The sequence below is a fragment of the Gopherus flavomarginatus genome, chromosome 2 (genome assembly GCF_025201925.1).
Source record: "Gopherus flavomarginatus isolate rGopFla2 chromosome 2, rGopFla2.mat.asm, whole genome shotgun sequence".
NCBI classification, from domain to species: domain Eukaryota; kingdom Metazoa; phylum Chordata; order Testudines; family Testudinidae; genus Gopherus; species Gopherus flavomarginatus.
This window is the reverse complement of record NC_066618.1, coordinates 293,051,772-293,068,132: the sequence shown is the minus strand read 5'-3', so window position 1 is coordinate 293,068,132 and position 16,361 is coordinate 293,051,772. Positions and strand designations below refer to the sequence as shown.

General features: G+C 48.4%; 1 protein-coding gene across 2 annotated transcripts in view; it reads left to right on the top strand.

Moving 5' to 3' along the window:
- The window catches only part of GPR20 (G protein-coupled receptor 20), a 31,903-nt gene extending 21,431 nt beyond the window's left edge, over positions 1–10,472 (top strand). For both annotated transcript variants that reach the window (XM_050941142.1, XM_050941141.1), the window contains exon 2: positions 7,379–10,472. In XM_050941142.1, coding sequence (XP_050797099.1) covers positions 7,397–8,479 — 1,083 coding nt within the window. In that variant the 5' untranslated portion in view covers positions 7,379–7,396 and the 3' untranslated portion in view covers positions 8,480–10,472. The remainder of the gene's footprint in view (positions 1–7,378) is intronic.
- Positions 10,473–16,361: the final 5,889 nt, after the last annotated feature.

The following is a 16,361-nucleotide window of genomic DNA, read 5'->3' as shown; positions in this document are numbered from 1 at the left end:
GCTGCAAAGCTAAACACACGCTGAAGCCGTTCCCAGAGAGCTGTGTAACGTTCGAAGGCAGGAGGTGGGTGAGGGGTGGGAATTCGCCCAGCTGTTCGGATTCAGGACTGTGAGATGGGAAAAAGCCAAAGCATTAACTTTGACTGTTTATTTTAATTACACTCTGGCTTGTTTGTTAATGTTCTTTTCAGTCTTGGCTGTCGCAGCATATGGCTCTCTCGTTCCCTCTCTCTGTGCCCCCATGCCAAGATCCTGTCTGCATATGCCACTAAATAACCCTTTAATAGTGCAGGTGCTGCTACAACAGAGCTTGGTTCATTCCCCCTGGCTGCCTGTCTTCTGCATCCCACTTCACATCAGAGGACCTGATCCAAAGGCCAAGGTAGTCAGTGAGAAGACTTCTCTGGTCTTTGCTAAGCATCGGATCAGGCCTCTAAAGCTGAGGCTGAAGTCGGTGTTTGCTGCAGAAGCAAAACTAAAAATGCAGTGAATGAAAACCTGGTGGTCGACTCTGCCCTGCTGGGAACAGCTCGACAGTCCCAGGGCTGAGCTAGCCATGAGAAATAAGCTAACGTAGTGCCAAGCATGCAGACAACAGGGAGAGAGACTTTAGGGTCTGGTCCAGCAAAGCATCCATCTGTTTCCTACCTGGCACAAATCCTGATGGAATCAGCCCAGGGCATGGGTCAAAGATAAAGAATTGCAAAGATAGTTGATCTTCTAACGCTGAACAAGGAGCTTGATCAGAAAAAGGAAAACAATAGCAACCCTAAGTCTTTTTTTTCCTCCTTTTCCCAATCCCCGTCTTGCCTAGCTGCCTGCTACAGACAGGTCCCATGCTAGGATGTTTCGCGCCCTAGGCGAAACTTCCACCTTGCGCCCTCCCCCCCGGGGCCCCTGCCCTGAGGCACCCCCCCACGGCAGCTCCCCCCCTCCTCCCTGAGATGCCCCCCCTTGTGGCAGCTCTCCCCCTCTGCCCTGAGGTGTCCCCCCCCCCGTGGTAGCTCCCCCTCTCCGCCCTGAGACGCCTCCCTTGTGGCAGCTCCCCACCCCCCACCCTCCGCCCTGAGGCACCCCCCCACCCCAGCTCACCCCTGCTCTGCGCACGAGCACCCCAAGCACGCCGTGGCAGCTTCACTTCTCCCGCCTCCCAGGCTTGTGACACCTAATCTGATTGGTGCCGCAAGCCTGGGAGGCAGGAGAAGTGAAGCAGCTCACCCCTGCCCCGCCTCCACACGAGATTTGAAATAAGGAGACCTGGGAGGCCTCTGGAGAATCTTGACTCTGCTGCTGACTTTCTCTTCGCCCTTCAGCAAGTCACTTTGGACTAGCTTGCTAAAGGTGTTTGGGGATTGCTGCACTCAGCATTGCAATACCTAACAGCGTTATGGGCTTAAGTCTCATTTTCAAAAGGGACATAGGCACTTAGGAGCCACAATCCCATTGGCAATCAATGACATTTAGGCTCTTGTGTGCCTAAGCCACTTGTGGAAAATTAGACTTAGGCTCCTAAATCAGGTGGGCATTACAAAGTTGAGTGCCGCAGTGCTTAAACACCTACAGAAAGCTGGGTCTTTGCCCCTCTGTGCCTCAATATCCCCATTTTACAGATGAGGACAATATACCTTTTGTCAAGCCCACGGAGCTCTACAGCTGAAGAGTACTGAATAATATTAACTGGGATTTTGATCCAGAGCCACCTCCTTTTTAAAAATGGGTGGAGGGTTTTTAGTTTTTTGCCTTACCAGCTCCCCAGTTCCTAATGCATATTACCAAGCAATGGGGGTAGAAAAATAATGGAATGTGACCCAACAATAAAAGTCCACTCTTATATTACAAATCTTCTGTAACCATTTCAATTCTGATCTGGAGAAAGAGCAAGTTCTCTTTCGCTTGGGGCCCAATCTGCAGCTTTTGCACTGCCTGCTAGGGAGGAAACCTTTGGCATAATCCTTCTGGCTTTGTTACTGAGACATTGGTACCTAGGCAGGCACAAAGGGACCCCAAATAGAAGCCATCTCCCGGTCATCCTGTATCTAATTTTCCCTGACACAGATCCTTCCCTTTTCCATGGAGATAAGTAGAGGCAGGGTGAACAGATCTAAACCAACCATGTTGGACTTTCCCTTACAAAAAACCAACACTGTAAGTTCACTTTGGCAGACACAAGGTTACCTGCCACCTTTTGGATGCTAGGGCTGCAAAGGCCAAGAGTTTGCTTCACTTTAAACTGGGGCTAGGTGGACAAGCCATATGATTTGCCTCAAGTATCTAGGGTATCTGAACAATATTCCTCGAGGCCGGGGCATGTCCATTTCATTTGTCTGTAAAGCACTATGCAGACCTATGACGCTCTCAATTATAGTGATAATGAGGCATGTTGCTAACTCGGTGTAATGAACTGAACTGGAGCAAAGGAAAATATAGGGTGAATATTGGAAAGTAAAGCTGAAGAAAAATCTCACAGGAGCAGTAGTGGAAGATCAGAACTTGGGACATTTAAAACTAAACTGGATGCCTAGAGACGATGAGCAACTCGGATCACATGACCCAGGGCAGCTAACAATTCAAATTTGGCTGTCTCAATTCCCAGGCTCTGGTCTCACTGCCCAATGTAAATTACAATGAAATATCTTTGGTGCCGTGATTGTCTGAAGGCATCTATCTCCGGCGTTCTGCTTTCTCTTGATTTGGATTACTGTGTCGGTGTTTCTCATTTGTATTCTCTTGTTTGCATTGTATCTGACTCTTACTTGGGGTCTGATCCAACTCCAGCGGGAGTGTTTCTTTGACTTTCATGAGCTTTGGATTAGGCCTTTGGTCTCATACGTTTAATTCTGTCCTTACTTTAAAATAAATTAAAATGCGATTGCCACCCTCAGTTTGAGTTTGAGAGGCAGAATATAGACTGTGTCATGCTGTATTTCAGACTCAGGTAGAAACTTTCTTATCGAGACAGGGCAGAACTGGATTTCTATTTTTTTATCATTTCAATAGATAATGTCGATGTTCATTTTAAAGCATTTTTTTAAAATTTTTAATTATTTAAATTTTCACAGTGGCAGGAAATTATGGGGGTGAAGGTCAGACAAAGCAGCACATTTTTAGCTCTCCTTATCGGGGCCGGACAGAGAAAGGGGAGTCTGTTTCATGGAGCATTTTGATATTTCAGATTTGGTTTTGCTGCACTTTGGAACAAACCCAAAATTTTGAAATTCTCCCTGACTTCCCCAGAGCTGTGAACCTTGAGACCCCTGGAATCCCCAGCTCCAGGGCCATACCCTTCGTGGGCTACCCCAGAGCCACGAACCCTGAAATATCCAGTTCAGGGTACATCCGCCTCATGGACTGACGGTAGAAGCCCTGGAATTCCATGCTGCCCCAGAACCACAATCCAGGGAACTTGGGAGCCAGTGCTCCCAGGACTTCCAGGTTCCCAGCTCTCCATCAGACCCCCAGATAGGCTACCAAAGAGCTGGAAACCTAGAAGCCTGGGGTCCCCAGAACCACTTCTGCAAAGCATTGCAGCTATTGGTATTCCTGGATGGAAACCCATTCCACTGGTGAATTTCCAACCAGCTCTGATCATGAGGTTGCATTTTACAGGGCTATCTATTAATAGGAGCTTCCTGCAGGCAAAGCGACGCTAGTTCTGTTTCCAAGAATTTCTCATGAGCAGCCGAGTGGTTGAGCACATGTAGAGAATCTCTTCAAATGCTCCAGAGCTCACTTAGAAGAGCACTGACCTTTCTAGAAACCTTCCCAACGGTTTCTGCAGATTGCACAGGACGTCTCCCCTTCTCTGACGGGATCCCCAAGGATATTTAGTGTTCTGTTAATTCTGGAAAACATGTTTACATCTAAGTGTCTCATATTACTAAGTTTATTCTTTGATCTCATGTGCTTTAAGCTCGCTTGGCCCAGGGCTTTCATTATTATCCTCTGCTGATGCAGGCTGATGCTCGGGGAGGGCGGGGGCATTAAGCCCCAGGTCCCACGAGGCTGATTTGAGGTATTCCAGATGTTTTTCAAACCACGTATTTCAATCAGCCAAATTTCCGTGTATATAGTTTTTATATCAATATGTTTAAAACAGCGGGTAAGCCGAGAATGATTTGAAAATTAAACTGTCGGACCCTGGCAGCAGCAGTTTGGTTTGGAATCTCAAAGCTGATGTTGCTATGTCTACAGAGCTCTAGAAGCTGCTACACAGCCTACTGGGTCTTGACTTTAAAATGAAGCTGTTCCTTATTTTTATGGCGAGGGTAACAGCCTGGCAACTATCTGACTGTAGCTGAAGAACCCAGACCCTCGATCTGCCCATCCCGGACACAGATCAGAGCGCCGGAAGCAAGGCTCAGCCTCGGGCACACTCAGCTGGGCCCTTCTCCCTGTTCCCATCCATCCCCGTACCTCAGTGGGTCACAGCTGAGAATACCAGATTCAGGACAAACTGCTGAGAAATAGGGCAGGCACACCTCAAACAGGTGGTTAACTCTATCATTAGATTGTACCAAGCCAGTAATAAAAGTAAGTTCGGTCTCACCACACTGGTTAACAAGAAGTCAAAAATGGAACCTCCTTAGGCATTCCAGGCCTTATCGCTCCACCCAGACACTGGACTTCCAATTTCATCAGACAAACGGTTCTTCTGATCTCAAGAGATCACCCACGCAGCCAGGTCAATATACAAGAACCATGCTGCTGCCCATCCTTTAGTAACTAAAATCTAAAGGTTTATTCATAAAGAAAAGAAGAAGAGAGTTAATATGGTTAATAGAATCATATACCTACAATAATGACAACGTTCTTAGATCACGTTTGTAGCAATGACGGTATAGACTGCAGACTTGTAAAGTCTCTGGTAACTTCCAAAAGATTGGAAGGTCCTCAGTCCATAGTCCAATATGCTCCTTTTAGTTGTAAATCCACAGTCCAGAGAATCAGAGAAGGAAAGAGGCAAAACAGAGTCATTTCAGGGGTCTTTTATACCCTTAGCCATGTGCCTGGAAACGTACAGTCCCAAACAAAGCTCAAAGTGTAGTTTGTGGGAAATCATTAGCACAAGATGGAGTCCAGGGTCTCAGGAGCATGTCACATGCCCTTACCCGGCTTCCTGACTCACAGGGGCAGCCACTGGCCATATCCATGCTAAGGTGTTCACAGGAAGACTTATCTAGGTGGAATGATGGCCCGTGGTGAGAGTGAAGTGTTCTTAATGCGCAATCAAGTTTGGTGATAGTTCCACCATACAGCATCACCCCTAAAGCTCACTTCTCTGCTCCCACTCAACCCCTAGATGACCCACCCGCAAGATGACACAAAGCTCTAGGCAGACACATTACCCCAGTGGCTCACCCCCAAGCTGTGGCACCATCACCTCTCCATGGCCTCACCCCTCCATTTGGAGTGGCAAAGGAAGGAAGCGAGGCAGGGACGGGGTAGTGATCTGGGGCCCTTTCTTACAAGGGTCCCAATATTTACATGGTGGCTGCTGAGCTATCTCTGCCTGCAGTTTCCCCTTCTGCCACACTCAATCCTCCCTTGGGGGAGTGTTGGCAGGGGCCCTGCTATTTCCAGGTGTAGTTAACAGCCCCCTGATATCCATGGGATAGTTCACACCTCTCCAAGCAGCCACTGTAGGCAATTTGTACACTCAGGGAGATGTTGCTGTCTTTGTACACTCAGGCAGATGTTGCTGTCACTTCCAGGTGTAGTTAACACCCCATTGAAATTCATGGGACAGTTTACACCTCTCTGAGCAAGTGTTTCAGGCTATTTGCACGCTCAGGCAGATGTTGCTGTCTTGGTTATGCCCACATCATGTTTTCAATCTTTTCTTCACAACCTTGAGAGCTAGAAGCTTACCCCAGACCACTGCTGATGTGCCTAGTGTTCCCACATTGCCCCAAGGCCCACCTGCTGTGCTTGTCTGGCACTTTATTTATGGATTTGTATAAGAATAGTGCTAGGTGCCCTGTCATTGATCCCATTGTTCTAGGCACTGGACAAAGGGGATCGCTCAGTGGTTTGAACATTGGCCTGCTAAATCCAGCGTTGTAAGTTCAATCCTTCAGGGGGCCATTTGGGGATTTAGTTGGGGATTGGTCCTGCTTTGAGCAGGGAGTTGGACTAGATGACCTCCTGACGTCCCTTCCAACCCTGATATTCTATAAGAAATACAGAACAAACAACAAGCCTCTGCTCCAAAGAGCTTATGCAATCCAAGTATGAGACAAGAGACACAAGGTGGATACAGACAGACGAGCACAAGGAAACACTCAGACACTACTGTTCAGCATGACAGGCTGTGTTCTAAGCACACCAGCTGCCTAATTCTTGCTCAGATAGCATTTCTACATGTCCCAAGCATCTAAGCAATAGGATCTTCCCCAACCCGCTAAGAATTTTTAAATGAGAATTAATAATTTGGAGACCATTTTTTCCACAATGGTTGGCTAATCTGTGTTCCCAGTGGCATCAATCATACCATCTGTATGCAAGGAACAAGCTCACCCTGCTCTGGTCTGCCCAGTGCTTACTCATTATTCCTGTGAAACTCTGCTGAAAGGTCATGCCTCTCATCCACTCCCAGCAATAAGTGAGTCAACAGATCGGTATCTTCTCCACTTGAAAAACTGAACAGATGTGTGCAGGCCTAAAGGTACAGCTGAACTTGGCACTGGGAGTGCGGTTCCCAGCTCCAGGAGACATGCCTGCACTAGCTCTCATCCTGTCAGTGGACTAAAAATAGAGCATAGCCCCCGCAGTGGGAGCAGCAGGAGGGGCTAGTTGCCCTGAGTAAGTGCCTAGGGTCTCTGATGGGCATGTATTTGGGTCGGCCAGCTCAAGGACAGCTAATCCAGGTATGTCTCCTCAAGCTGGAATTCACCGCTCCCCGCAGCTCCAAGTATACCCTACATTGGCTTTGCCTATTGCTGTATCTCTGGTCCTCCTTGATGTTTGTTATCCCATCATGTTGGGCCATATTTAAAATATGGAGTGTAAGCTGTTCAGAGCACCAGCGTGACTCTGCTTAGTTTGTGAGATGTGATGTGATCGCAGACTGAGATGGTCTGGCTGTAGGCCACTGGGGAGCTATAATTATCCATCGATTCCCAAGCCAGAAGGGACCATTGTGATCATCTAGTCTGACCTCCTGTGTAACACAGGACATGGAACTTCCCTCAAATAATCCCTAGAGCAGATCTTTTAGCAACACACCCCATCTCGATTTTAAAATTGCCAGTGATGGAGACTCCACCACAACCCTGGGTAAATGCCTTCAAAACACCTCAAAATGAGGCAGCAGTGTTCTGTGCTGTGAACCCCTGAACATGACTGTAAATGTCTCTTTGCTGTTGCTTCCTTCTTTCAGGTCCCCAGAGCACTGAGTATGCATGCTGCCTCCTCCCCCCGAGTACCGGCCCTTAACCTTCTCAACTCCACGAGGGCGCCCAACTCTAGCAGCTCAGATGAGGATAACTTGTTCCACAAATTCATCCATATGGACCAAGAACTTTACCAAGACTATTACAGCTTGTGGATAGCACTGATGGCGGTCAACGGCATCATTTTCCTGGTGGGCGTTGTGCTGAACAGCTTAGCTCTATACGTGTTCTGCTTCCGCACCAAGACGAAAACCACCTCTGTCATCTACACCATCAACCTGATCGTTACTGATCTACTGGTGGGCTTCTCCTTGCCCACCCGAATCATCATGTACTACACCGCAGGGGACTGCCTGAAATGTTCCTTTGTTCACATCTTCGGCTACTTCGTCAACATGTACTGCAGCATTCTCTTCTTGACATGCATCTGCATTGACCGGTACCTGGCTATTGTGCAGGTGGAAGCCTCACGTAAGTGGAGGAACCCCAGCTGTGCCAAGGGGATCTGTGTCTTCATCTGGGTCTTTGCAACTGTGGTCACTTTCTCCATCCTGATCATGGCGATAACCTTCGCACCCTGCTGCCTCGCCAAGATCTTTGCCCTGATGGTCTGCGAGTATTTCTTCCCACTCATCATCATCACCTTCTTCACCACTAGGATCATGTGTGCGCTGTCCAAGCCCAGCCTCATGCACCAGAGTCGTGAGAGGCGAATGAGGGCCGTTCAGCTCCTCACCACCGTCCTCATCATCTTCATGATCTGCTTTACACCTTTCCACGTGCGCCAGGTGGCCATTTCCATTAACCCAGACATTCCCCATGAAATCAGCTTAATTGTCTACCATGTGACCGTGACTCTGAGTAGCCTCAACAGCTGCATGGACCCCATCGTCTACTGCTTTGTCACCAACAACTTCCAGTCAACTATGAAAAATATCTTCAGGAAGTCGGAGCCTGAGCAGACAAGCGGGGACATCATCAGCATGAACAAGAGCTCCAAGGGCTCAGGTACAAATGCAATCATTGCCTTCTCAAACACAATAGGCAGCCCTTTGAGCTTACCTTCAACAAACAATACACAGATATAAGCAGCTCCTAGAGGGACACACTACAGTAAGCCAGTGCGGAATATTGCTGAACTGTCTGGTACTTTTGTCCTTGGCCTCTTGGTTTCTAATATGAGTTTTGGAGCGACTGTGTTAGAATTTATCCCTCGAGAACATTATAGTTTTTTTGGAAAAAGGAACTCTCGGTGCCTTTAGTACCAATACAAAAGAAAGTCCGTTAATTATAGTTCACAACAGGAATGATCTGTTTGCCTTTTAATATATATGTTTTACAAGCAGCAAACCTGTTACTGTTGTGGTCTTCTTTCACTGTTTCACACTGCAATGTGACAGTAAGCTACTGAACTGCAGAAGGACTTAGAAGGCCATAAACACTCTTCTTATCTGTGAAAGCCTCCCAGCCTTGGGAAGGAATATTGTTGTTGAGTAACGCAGCTGCTGCTCAGCTTTCCACGTTACTAGAGACAGCAAAGATTTAAGACATCAAGCAGAGTTGTCCGTTTCAGGTGATTGAACTGAAGCGGGACAAAATAAATCTAACCCACTTGTCACTAGCAGCTCTTCAGGTGTTTCTCAAACACATCTGAATTTCCTCAGGGAAGTCACTCTAATGCAAAACAATATTTTCCTCCTCCCCTCCCCTCAATACACACACCCTTAATATTTCAGCCATAAGGAGAGGATTTGTATGACTTTATAGAATATATGTACATGCAAGGATTTGAATTGCTTGGTTCATATTATTCAGTTGGATCACCAGTTTCCTTATGTTTCAGACAAGCATGGAAAGAAGCTGTCCAAACATATGTGGTTTCTTGGAAACTCTGTTTCCCACATTTGCTCCCTCTTCCAGCAGCTCAGTGGTGATAAAAAGCAGAACTGAAATCTGAAGATGTGTCAGCCTCGTTTGAGTTTATTTTATGATGTGGCATTAAATTAGGGTTTGTATACCAGATCCTACCATTGGTCCAACTAGTCTGTATCTGCCTTTCCTCTAAGGCTTCAGAGAACAGCAACAACAACAACAACAACAAACACCACAACTAACCCCACAGCCCCATAAAGCATCTAGGTTGAAATCCATCCCAGGGCAGAGCCCTAGCAGGATTTAAGACGTACGTTTAGGATTTAAATTAATTTGAGGGCCCTCTGCACAGGGATGAACTTCTCCTCTTTTAAATTCCATGTTGTTCCTGGGAAGGGACGAATTCACTCTTGATCCCCTGCAGCAATCAGTTTACACCCCAAAGCAGGCCGGTAGGTTTACACCCTTTGTGGAGCATGAATTGCCTTTTTCATCATGCAGGGTCATAAAACGAGTCAACCCTTTGTAAAAATCCCTTCACGGTGTTTGACTCACAACATCGGCACAAATGAAAGTCCCGGATTCAGTGTTATGGTGCTGGCTGGTGGCTGTACCATTTGCATTCTATACTGCACCATTGAAAAAGCATAAGCATGAAAAAGGAACCCAGATAAACAGCGAGACCCACAGCATGAATGAAAACGACCATTGCTGTGATTATTCTCCTAGTGGAAATGCCACTTGAAATATTTTCAATGGGTTCCACCTGGCTAACTAGGTTTGAGGAACAGAGCGATGGATCTATTGGTCTGTTGGTTACTGGGGCTACTGGTCTTCCAATTTAAACCAGTAGAAACCAATTGAGACTAGTTAGAGGATTCTAATGGAACCCACTGGAATTTCCACTAGCAAACTCTGCATAAGAGCCAGCAAAGGAGAGCTGCATGCCAGAATTTACAAATTAGGGTCAAATTCTGCTCTTGCTACAGGCAGCCAAGCTAAGGAATGGGGCAGTGGAGTTTGTGCAGCTTTATGTGTCCCATTTCTTGCTTGTGGGGAGAAGTCAGGGATTTCCCCCTCGAGGTGCTTCCCCACCTCAGTCAAGTGGCAGTAGGCCGGGGGTGTATGGGCAGAGGCAGGAACCTATTCTTGGCAGGCCTAGAGCAAGGGGAGGTTGGCAGGATTTAGCGAAGACCAAGGTACGGGAAGAAGTCAGGGCCTTGGGGGTCAAGGGGCTGCAGTGGGGAAGAGTCTGAGATTGTTAACCAATGGGCGATGGAGCTTGGAGGGGTGGGGAACAGGGTGCCTGTAGCAACCTGGAGTTGGGGCTATTGGGGGACAATGGGGGTGGGGGAGGGCCCATGTCAGTCTATCATTGGGGCTGTTGGGGAATAAGGGGGACTGGGCAATAGGGGTTTGGAGCCTGGGGAGACTGTTGGGGGGAACCTGTGGCCGTGTCTCTTAGTCTTCTCATCACCCCATTAGCCTCCCTCCATTCTGCCCTCTCCAGCCCCATCCGTCATTGTGCGCTCCCCCCACACACACACACACATACACACTCCTCCCCTGGCCCAGCTGCCACCACCACTTCCTCCCAGGGGCCTGGGTATGGATCTGCTGCCAGCATGGCAAGAAACCTGCACTACAGCAACCCCTATAACAGCCGAGAGGAACTGCAACTTACTGCCGGGGGAATGAATGCCGGAGGTCTCCACCGGGATGCATGAAGGTGTGCGCCAGCTGCCAGATGCATGCATGCCCCACTTGAAGCGTGACATTTGGCAGTCCCGGGTGCTGTCCATGCAACCGTTCCCAGAGCACTCCTGCTGGCGCAGGGCAGGGTGGGCACAGTGCTGGGCACACTGCCGCTCCTGCGAAAAGGAGCAATGCAACAGCCCTTGCTAACACACACTGCAACCTACAGACTGCATGGGGAAATCTAACCACACCCCCAAACTAGCAGATCCCACCCCATTGGGCAGTGGATAACCACCCGCCAAGCCCCACTCTTAAAAGTCTCTTGAGCATTAGGTGGTTCTCCTCCCCCAACTGTAACACTACTGCACTAGGGATGAATGGCTGCCCACATCCACTCCCTTCCCACAATGCACCTGCACAACACAGAGCAAGATCTAGCTCTTTGGCATCTAATCTTCTGCCTGAACATGATGCCCGCAATGAAAACAGGTCATTGTGCCCGAGGAAAGCATGCACGTGAAAAGTGGGTAATTGTGCACGTTCAAATTTCACACACAAACCAGTACCCGGGCATGCACTGGCCTGGACTGAGGTTAAATTCCTCTTTTGTAAACGCAGTATGTGTATATTTCTTCTGTCAGGCTGGCCTGGACTTTATTTCCTTCTTCGTGGTTTGGTGTCTTCCAACATTCCTCATGGTGCACATATTTTGCAGACATCTATGTTTGAAACTGTAGGGCTGGCTCCTTAAAGCCTTCTGCAAGTGATTCTTCTGGTGAAGTCAATGGGAGCTATGCACATGGACAGCTTCCAGGGTCAGGATCTTAGCCCCAAAGTAAAAATAATAATAGTGGAAAAATTCCACATAATCAAGCCTGGAATTTAAAGCAGAAGACATTCTCCAAAGGATATTAGAAGCTCATCTGAAAGAGTTTGGTGTAAAGGCCATACATTTCAGTGATGCCATGGTGTCCATTTTGATTTGGTTCCTGGGGTTTCTTTGAATTTATCTCGAATCTCTGAAAGACAAGTACTGTCGGTGAAATCTCCTCCTCCACTGGTTGTTGATGGCTAACAAAGAGAATATCTGCAACATGTCATGTGTATTTATATCTGATGTAAACAATTTGTATTGCAAGAAGGTCTGTATTAAGCATAACAGTAGCCACTGGAGTCAGTGGGTGCTGACTTCTGTCATGTGGCTGAGACGTATAACCTTCTGTAACCTTGACATATGTCAGGTCATGCAGGCCAGGAAATAAAGCTGTCTTTTACTACCGTGCTGTGTGGGCCACGTTTATTTCATGAAGGATGTTGGCTAGTTCAAAGTGGCATTGCTGTAGAGTTTGGGAGCACTAGTCATGGACCAGGGCTCCACATTTTTCTTTATACAGACATGTTTCAGTTTGGGGAGCTACAGTGTTTAGTAATGACCAGCGTTTAACTTGATTGCAAACACACTCCAACAGACAGGGTAAACATGCTTCAACTGAATGCCAGATGTATGCCCAACATGAGAACCCTTGACTCCAAACATCAGTTCCCCCAACTTACCGACTTCCTTTTGGACATTTAACAAGCTATACTCCCCCCTCCATGTGTGCATTTAAATCTTGTTCATTCAAAAAAGAAATGGAACAATGATCCTTTCCACACAGTCAATGTATATTTCTTCCATCTTGTTTATTTCTTGGCTTCTGCCACCCCTCAGATGTAGAGAGTTTATGCACATGAGTCCCATTAGCACATAAAGGCAGTTCTGGGCCTGATTTTCAGAGATGATGGACTTCAATGGGACTTGGGGATATTCACACATACCCTCTACATTGAAGCATGCAATAATATATTATTAGTGTAAGCAGAGTCAGGATAAGCTCTACCCTGACATCTGGTGGAAAGAATTTCAGAGAGTGTATTTGCATAGGCACGCCTACCCTATCCCAGACTGCCGAGCTGTGGGACTGCTTGGTGACAAATGATTCACCCTCACTTGGGTGGTACTTGCTAGACAAGGGACATGGGTTCCAAAACCCAGTGAATTGAGAGAGGCTGGGGACAGGTATTTGTGCTTGGTGGTGCAGTCGCCTTGTGGAGCTAGAAGCACCAGTTCCACCCCCTCCTCTATCCACTGTGGAATGTCAGAGTTGATTTTTTTTTTATTCCCTCAAGAATCTAAATACAGGTTACTGAGCTGAAATCACTTTGGGCTAATGGTGCACTAACACTGAGGCTCCCCCACTAAGAGCTGAGATCACTAAGAGTTGAAATCACTAAAGAGCTGAAATAACTGAGCTGAGAGCACTGAGTACTGTGCTAACTAGTGGGGGAGCCTGAAGTTACACTGTGGAACAGAGCAGCTGGTGGAGTGGAGCAGTTGCGGGGACGGCTGGAGCGGACCACGGGACAGCTGGTGGCAGCAGAGCGGCTGGCAGAGCAGAGTAGCTGTGGGACGGGTGGAGCGGCCCACAGAGCGAGCGGAGCCAAGCAGTTTGCAGAGCAGCTCATGGAGCAGAGCAGCTGCTGGAGCGGAGCAGTTTCTGAGGACGGCTGGAGGAGCAGAGTGGAGCAGCTGGTAAAGCGGAGCAGTTCGTGGAGAAGGCGGAAGCAGAACCCACGGAGAGGCAGGGCAGTTGGCCCTGGACCACGTAAGGTGCCCCTTTCTACCCAGGCTGGGGGGAGGGACCTCTACAGATAAACTCTCGAACTCTGGGGTGGCATTGACCAGAGACTTTTGGGTTGTTGGACTTTGGGGTGATTGGACTTAAAACCCTAAGGGGAAAAAGGACAGTGCCAAACGTACTTGGAGGTGGGTTTTTGTTTATGGTTTGTGTTATAACCCTGTTTGTGGTGTTTCTCCAATGGGATGCCGCATTGATTCCTTCCTTTATTAAAAAGATTTTGCTACACTCAGACTCCGTGCTTACGAGAGGGGAAGTATTGCCTCCTAGAGGCGCCCAGGGGGGTGTGGTATGTGAGTGTCCCAGGTCACTGGGTGGGGGCTCGAGCCGGTTATGCATGGTGTTACTGAAACGGAACCCCTGGATACTGAACCCGGCCCTTGTTGCTGCCAACTCAGAGGGGCAGAAGGGTTACATTAGTAACATCATTTATATATTATAGAATCACAGAATGATAGAATCGTAGGACTGGAAGGGACTTCGAGAGATCATCTAGTCCAGAGTTTTTCACAGTTCGTGTCACAACCCAGTACTGGGTTGTGGCATGTCAGGCACTGGATTGCTCTAGTCAGCACCGCTGACTGGGACATTAAAAGTCCCGTGGGCAGTGCTGCCCTGCTGAGGCAGTCTAGTGCCTCCCTGTTCCGACACCATGCTGTGCCCTGGAAGCGGCCAACAGCGGTTCCGGCTTCTGACAGGGGGGTCACAGGGCTCCGCATGCTGCCCCCTCCCCGAGCACCGGCTCCAGTCAATGGGAGCTGGAGGGGGGCAGTGCCTACTGGCGAGAGCCATGCAGAGCCGCTTGCACACCTCTTCTTAGGAACCAGACCTGCTGTTGGCCACTTCAGGCGCAGTGCGGTCCATGGTGCCAGGACAGAGGGGAAGCCTGCCTCTTCCCCCCGGCTGCACTGCTGACTGGGAGCCACTGGAGGGAAATCCACACCCCAATCCCCTGTCCCAGCCCAAAGCCCCCTCCCACACCCTGAACCCCTCATTCCTGGCCCCACCCTACTGCCCTCACCCCCGCTTCCCAATCCTCTACCCCAGCCCTGAGCCCCTCCCACACCCCCAAACCCCTCATCCCCAGCTCCGCTGGGTCATGAGCATCAACAATTTTCTTCAACTGGGTCCCCAGAAAAAAAGTTTGAAAACCACTGATCTAGTCCAGTCCCCTGCACTTATGGTAGGACTAAGTATTATCTAGACCATCCCTGTCAGGTGTTTGTCACCTGCTCTTAAAAATTTCCAATGACAGAGATCCCACAACATCCCTAGGCAATTTATTCCAATGTTAGGAAGTTTTTCCTAATGTCCAACCTAAATCTCCTTTGCTGCAATTTAAGCCCATTGCTTCTTGTCCTATCCTCAGAGGTTAAGGAGAACAATTTTTCTCCTTCCTTCTTGTAACAAATTTTATGTACTTGAAAACTGTTATCATGTCCCCTCTCGGTCTTCTCTTCTCCGGACTAAACAAACACAACTTTTTCAATCTTCCTCATAGGTCATGTTTTCTAGAACTTTCATCATTACTGTTGCTTTCCTCTGGACTGTCTCCAATATGTCCACATCTTTCCTGAAATGTGGCACCCAAAACTGGATTCAATACTGCAGCTGAGGCCTAATCAGTTAGGAGCACAGCAGAAGAATTACTTCCTATGTCTTACTACACTCCTGCTAATTCATCCCAAAATGTTTGGTATTTTTTTTCTTTTGGCAACAGTATTATACTGTTCATTTATATTTAGCTTTGACCCATTATGATCCTTTGGTGGGATGCACTCACCCCACACTAGAAGGGAAAGGGTTAACTCCTCAGTGTGGGCTGAAGAAGCCACGCCCCCATGTCCTACTGGGCATGCACCAAATACAGTACTTGTATAAAAGGGAGCAGCCCAGTTCAGTCTGGGTGGTCTGCCAGAGAGGAAGGATGTATGTTGCTGGTGCCAGCCTGGAAACAGCCAAAGCCCTAGGCCATGGAAGCCAGAAGCGCTGAAACCCAGGCAGATGCCCAGCTACCTGCAGATGCCCCAGGGAGGTCTGAGCAACCATGAGCTGCACCAGCTGAGGTATCCAGAAGACTCACCGTTGCCATGGATATCACGGTAGGAAGTAGCCTATGGGGGACTAGCTGCTGTCCTGACGGCAGTCAGCGTGTTGTCGACAGACCCCTGCTCACTCACTGGTGAATGTACTTGCCACTGGCAGGGCCCCGGTGGAGCAGGGAGGGCCTAGGTTCCCCTGCCCAGGCCATCACCCACTGGCTGCTAAGCCATCCAGCAGGGCAACTCTATTGACTCTGGCCACTAGACCTTGCTGCCTGGTGAACCAAGGGAGTCTTATTGACTCTAGCCACTAAGCCTCACTGAGCTCAGTACAGATCCTTGGGGGAGACCACTGTTTACCTCTCTCTATTCTGAAAACTGACCATTTATTCCTACCCTTTGTTTCCTATCTTTTAACCAGTTGGTAATACTGCAGCTCTTTACCACAGGAACCAAAGGAGAGCTCCCATAGCTGCTGAGTAGTAATAGATCATAAGAACAGTCATACAGGGTCAGACCAATGGTCCATTTAGCCCAGTATCCTGCCTTCTGGAAGTGCTAGTATCAGATGCTTCAGAGGGAGTGAACAGAAGAGGGCACGTTCTTGAGTGATCCTCCCCATAATGTCCAGTCCCATCTTCCAGCAGTCAGAAATGTAGGGACACCCCCAGTGTGGGGTT